Source organism: Apteryx mantelli, chromosome 14 (assembly GCF_036417845.1).
Source record: "Apteryx mantelli isolate bAptMan1 chromosome 14, bAptMan1.hap1, whole genome shotgun sequence".
NCBI lineage: Eukaryota > Metazoa > Chordata > Aves > Apterygiformes > Apterygidae > Apteryx > Apteryx mantelli.
This window is the reverse complement of record NC_089991.1, coordinates 18,722,062-18,728,061: the sequence shown is the minus strand read 5'-3', so window position 1 is coordinate 18,728,061 and position 6,000 is coordinate 18,722,062. Positions and strand designations below refer to the sequence as shown.

At 49.8% G+C, this 6,000-nt stretch overlaps 1 protein-coding gene across 4 annotated transcripts in view; it reads left to right on the top strand.

The window, feature by feature from the left end:
• Positions 1-4,952: 4,952 nt before the first annotated feature.
• SLIT3 (slit guidance ligand 3) overlaps positions 4,953-6,000 on the top strand; it is a 517,687-nt gene continuing 516,639 nt past the window's right edge. For all 4 annotated transcript variants that reach the window (XM_067304842.1, XM_067304843.1, XM_067304841.1 and 1 more), the window contains exon 1: positions 4,953-5,589. In XM_067304842.1, the coding sequence (XP_067160943.1) occupies positions 5,405-5,589 (185 nt within the window). In that variant the 5' untranslated portion in view covers positions 4,953-5,404. The remainder of the gene's footprint in view (positions 5,590-6,000) is intronic.

Genomic DNA, 6,000 nt, shown 5'->3' with positions numbered 1-6,000 from the left:
TCCACAATCCTCATTGAGAAACCTTGGCTTGACTTACCAGGGTAGTAGCTCATTCTTGATTGCTTGTACGACTTCCAGTGTCTGCTAAATTAGCCAAATACTGAGGATAAGTTCATGATGTGGTGGCACAAACCATACCTGAACATACGTGTAAAAGCCGCTGTGGCCATGTTCATCTCGATATTGTTTACTTTGACCATAATTTTGACATCTTCTGCATATATATTTTAAAATCTCACAGGCTCAAACAGTATTTACTCTATTCAAATGAGCTATGTGCAGTAGACAGACCCTTTCAACTTAAGACCGTTGCGTCGGACCTTTTCGAAGTAAGCCGAGTAACCGTGTAGGACCCTCGCGAAGCCCCACAACCACAAGAGGGCGATGTGACACAATTTAGGGTTTGACTACTGGTGATAGCGGGGCGTTGAAGATGCAAGCACCGAAGTGCTATTCCGGCCTTTAAAATAGGTGTCTTGTTCGTGCAGTGGTTATGGGTAACACAACTAAGTGTCTAGATGTTATGTGCTCTGAAATGAAGTGTGGCAATATTGACATCTGCTATATTAAACCTATGTTCTATTTCTGGCTTCCAGTAAAAATCAAACTCAAATTCCTTACCATTGACAAGGTTCTCAAGTGGTAGCTTTATGTCCTTTTTAGGTCATGTGCTGAGATACTTTATATAACTTGGTGTATGTCATTGCTTCCCAAATGATTGCATCAGTGACTTTAAAATTAAGTGGAGTTTGGCTGTAGCACGTTTATAATGCACACATCAGCTTGACCAGGTGACAAAGCAGTGAGAGCTGTGGCAGATGTGCTTAAGAGTTCTTCTTAGAGCTGATCGGGGAGCGTGGTTACTTAAAATGGTAGGATTCAAGGCTTGATTCCTTTGAAGCGATCAAAATTAAGCTTTTCCTCTCTGCTCTCGTAGTTAGGGCTGGTGGTGGCAGAGATCTTCGTTCCACTGTGCAGGTAGCCCTGCAGTATGAGATTCTGGTGTTGGTCTTTTGCTGCTTGAACCGGAGTACCATGTCTGGGTTTCTTATTTGCTGCCCATAAAGTTCCAGATTTCAGGACTTCAGCCAGCTGACCAGGCCCTGCTACAGTTCCCATCAGGCCTCCAGACAACTGGCTATTGTGCATACACTAAGTATGAGCATTCGAGAGCCATCAGATTTACTGCACATGTGCAGGCCATATGTATATCACAAGTGCAGTGAGTCCCATGTTTCTCAGACATGTCACACTTGCTACACAGCATGTGCACATGCATATATGGCCAGGAAGTCCCTGACAAGAAATATGGTGATGTTATGCATAATACACCATGTAATATGTCTTGAAATTAACTCTAAAAGACTTCTGGTGCGTCCATGTTCTGTGAAGGAGGCACTGGAAGCTCAAAGTTGTCTAGACAAGTCATTCTCTATCTTTTTCTTCTTTTTGTTGACCTTGCCTTTCTGCTGCTCCCAGAGCTCAGCGCTGTTCCTCTGGACCATAAGTGATACGAAGGGCGTGATTGCAAGGTGGAGGTAGTGGTGGAGTCAGACTAGAGATGGCAGCTGCAGGAGAGAAGGCAGCTACAGAACTGCCTAGGCGACAGCACTGCTTGCATGTAAATGTACTCTGAACATCTGTTTGATAAATGATCTTCCATATTAGTGAAAACATTACTTTTTTCTTGAGAACAAATAGATAAAAATATGTATTAAATATTCCATTTTCATACTGATGCAACGGTGTTCTAAATACAGGGAACTTCATATTCTAAGAGAAGGGGGAATATATGTATACACACACATATATTCTATTGCAGAAGCTGCAGGCAAGGTTTAAATCCACACTGGGTAGAAATCACACCTTTATCAGTCTTCTTTGTGAGGAGTTTTTCACATCGGAGAATCTTGGTAGTTCCTAATACTTCAGGAGACAGTATGGATAAAAACTGTCCAGTTTTAGATAGCTTCATAAAAATCACTTAAATGCTTAACTTAATACAAAACTGCTGAACAAGAAACATTTTATAGATTCAGGTTATTCCATATCTGTGTAGTTTTGTGCAGCCTTGTGTAACACGTTGTACTGACTTCTGCTAATTGCATACTAAAAGATGAATACTGACTAGTTGGCTTTGTCAGCTTCTAGCAGTTGCTAGGAGCAAGAAGCCATAGCAGATGTGTGAAGGGAAAACAGGAGTCTGCTTCACTGTGGCACATCTTGGCAATATGTGACAGTCTCCTTTAAGAGCTATTTTATCTGGAATGTAGGAAAACATGCCTCTTGGTTTTTATCTAAAGTATATTTTGAGGATGAACTTGACTTTTGGTTCAGCTGTCTTTCTGCCAGTTCACCTGGCTCTCTTGGCCTTTTCAGGGAGATCTTGTGGTGAGGGATAACAGTGAAGAGTGGAATATACTGCCCATCGTGGCTGATAGCGTGAAAAGGTTTTAGCGATTTTTTTGCAGCTTTTCTTAAAACAGAATTTGAAGTTCATTAGAGCTGAACATTAGTAACTTAAAAAGAGGATCAGGCGATCAGGTAGTCATGACCTATAGTCATATATACTTAATACCCAATAAATTCTGTAACTCGGTCCAGAGGTGAGGGATGCATGCCTCTTTCTAGCTGGAAAGAAGCTTGATAGTAAACTGGAACAGGGAGAAAATCCTGCTTTCAATTGCCTGGCTGCCAATGAAAGTCAGGCTCCAACAAAAGCATCTTCACCCCTCGAATGACCTGCGGATGTATACCTTCAGTCTGGGTGGAGGCCACTTCCAGAGCTCTCAGAGCACTTTGTCTTCCCAGGCTGTGTAATTTCTGCCTTGTCTGGCCTGAACCAGCTGTTGCTTGTTCAAGAGCTGATCTCTTGTAGACTAACGCTCGACTGAGGGTGCTTGCCTCAAAATAGATAGCGCTGAGTGTCAGTGACAAGCCTGGGGCTACGCTTTGCCCTCTCAAGAGGGCGAGGGAGAGGGGTCCAGCGGAGCTCCTACAGTTGTTGCTGCTTTGGTGCTCTAACACTGGAGAGGGTTTTTTTGTGGCTTTGCCACTCAGTCTGTTAATGCTGGAGGTGAATGTGATCTTCCTCTGCTCCAGGAATGGAGGGTTTCATTTGGGGGATCCAGATACAAATACAGACCCATCGTTCTTGCCTCCTGTAGATTTGGGAGAGCTGGGAGAAAGCTTCTCAAGTACCACTTTGTGGTGGGGAGCAACTTCAGCTGCTTTAGAAAATAGTATTTTGTGATCTGCTCTCTACTGAAGCAGCATAAAGCAGCCACTTGAAGGTGTGACAGCTGAGTCCCTCTGCATGTTTTCACAACCTATGTCATTTGTCACTAAGCTTTCTTGCATTGGATACTGCTATATAAGGGCTGCTTAACTGTGCTTTGAGTCTAGTCATGTAGGTGGTTCAATATTAAGGCTTGATCAAAATGGGTTCTATATGAAAATAAGAATTCTCATGTTTAAAAAAAATATATATGTAATATGAGAAAATCGCTTGATTTGCTCTTTCAGCAAAAGACCAGAAGAGGAGGAGGTAAAGATTAACTTGTGGTCTTGAATGTGCTATTTGGCAAATTTCACAGGGAAATGCTCCATAGTGTAAAAGTCTTCTGCTTTCAAGGGAGGGCAGCAGACAGGTTTCTGCTTTGATGGCCATAAAGGTGGATATTTCAATGGTGGAGAGGGAAATAGCAACTGCCAAGGTAGCCAGGCAGGCCTCAAATGATTACAAATTTCAGTAGTCAAAATAGACCAGCAAAAACTGCCAGAAATGACCAAGTACTTTAAATGTGCTACTGAATGCTGGTATGCCGTGTGCCTGTCTTATGGTGAATATCTTACAGTTTTTTTTCCTTAAAACTTTTCAGGTACAATATGTAATTTTTATGTTCACAGAAGAAAAGTTAAATTCATTTTGAGTGTAATCTCAGAGCTTGAATTCCAGTGTAACTTAGACTTGTCAAGTGGTTGCTGATGTTGGGTGTAGAGGTTTTGTCCTCAGAGCTGGTAGTGCTGGTCAGGCCCCTTGCTGAAGGGTGGAAAGCAAAGCTTTTCCCTACGCGCAGGCACAGAGCCTGGAATCCATAGTCCTGGACCGTGAGTTTGTGATGTAGAAGCGGAGCAGATCATCTCTGGTCCCAAATGCGTTGTGCCTTTAGGACTATCTTAAAGTGTGTAAAATAGGTGCTTTGAAACAGGTGGGTTTTGCATGATGTGTATGCAGCAGCTTTATTTTGGATGGGGAAGCGGCTGTACTTGCACGGCTTACTACAGGGGGAACCCTTTCTCTTAGATTGGTCTTAAAACTTCGCTCAAGCAAATGCCTACTCGTGTCCCTCCCAGGGCTCCCGGCTGCACGAGTAATCTCCAAATCTGTTTCCAATTTTTTTGTTTTCCAGGTCTCAGCGCCGGCGCTGCCCCTTGCGCCTTTTCCTTTGCACCCTAGGCAGAAGGCGCTGAGCCTCCGCGCGGGACCCGCGTCCCTCGGGCCCTCCCTATGCGGGCGGCGGCCGCTTCAGCGCTGCCTCTGCTCCTTCCCGGCGCCTTCGCCTTCGCCGCCGCCGCGGGGCCGCCCCGAGCCCCCCGCGGGCGCTGAGCGCCCCGGTGCCGCCGCCAGGGGGGACCGCGGAACAAAAGGCGGTGAGCTCCCGGCGGAGGCGCAACTTGAGCCCGTGTCACGAAGCGGCGGGCCGCGGGCGGCTCCGGGGCCGGGCCGGGCGGGGGCGCCCCGGGGCGGGGGGGGGCGGCGGCGGCGGGGCCCGCGCGGCCCCAACTTCGCCCCTCCCGCGGCTTCGAAAGTTCAGCGCGGCGTGACGTCAGGGGCGCGGCGGCCAATGGGCGCGCGGCGGCGGCGCGGGGGGCGTGGCGCGGCGGCGCGGCGCGGGGCGGCGGGCGCCCGCCCGGCTGCCAGGCTCAGAGCGCGCGGAGCGGAGCGGGCGGCGGCGAGCGCAGCAGCGGCCGCCACCTCCGCCGCCCCCCGCCGCGCCGGCACTGCCGCGACTTGCCGGCCGCCGCCTACCTGCCCGGCCCGCGGCGGGCGATGCGGAGCGGGGGAGGCTGCTCCGGAGGCTGCCGCCGCTGCTGATGGATGCGCGGCGGGTGTCTGCCTTCGCCTGGCTGGAGCTCCGCTGAACTCCCTGCCCGCTGGTGCCGCCTGTAGACGGCAGGAGAAACCCGAGCCCGGGAGGCAGCTCCCACCTTCCCGCACGCCGCGTGACCCGTGCGGGCTCCGGCAGGCCGGCGGCTGCCCCGGCGGCGATGGCAGCGGCGGGCTCCCTCGGGCTGCACTAAGAGCCGCCTGTTTCTTCTCCCTCTCTTCTCAGAGGCGTTTCATCCCTACGGGCCGGCTGCTCGCGCGCACCTTGGTACCCGCCGGAGCGACCGCGAAGCCATGGTGTCTGGTGGAAGCAGTGCGTTTCTGCGCCTCGGGATGCTGCTGAGCTTTTGGAGCTCCGCGAGTTGGATGCCTGCTGGAGGATGCCCCCACAAATGCACGTGCGTTGCTTCCAACGTGGACTGTCACGGACTGGGGCTGAAAACCGTGCCGAGGGATATTCCCAGGAATGCGGAGAGGCTGTAAGTAACAGGCGTGAGGGCTCCCCGCGTACCCCGAGAAGCACCTGGGATGAGTTTCTCTACACCTGCCTCTCGGCGCGGAGAACGTAGTAACAGCGCTTTAAGTAACCAGCCGCGGATTAATGTTTGCAGGAGGGAAGGGGAGGAGCTTTTCAGAAGTTACAGCTATTCTGCTGCTGCTCTTGCTTTAAAAACTGTCAGTTCTGGAGCTTCACAGGGTTTTTTTGTTTGTTTGTTCGTTTTAATAACCAGTCGGTTGGGATCTTGTTGCTGGGGTTTTGCAGTGAGGTGCTTGTGATGGAGTTGAGATCTCTTCCTGGAGTGCTCCCAGCGACTATTCCTGTCAGTGCAAACACCGGCTGAGTCTGTAGCTAAAACCTGGCTGTTTTCACCTGGTGGCTAGTAGCAGTC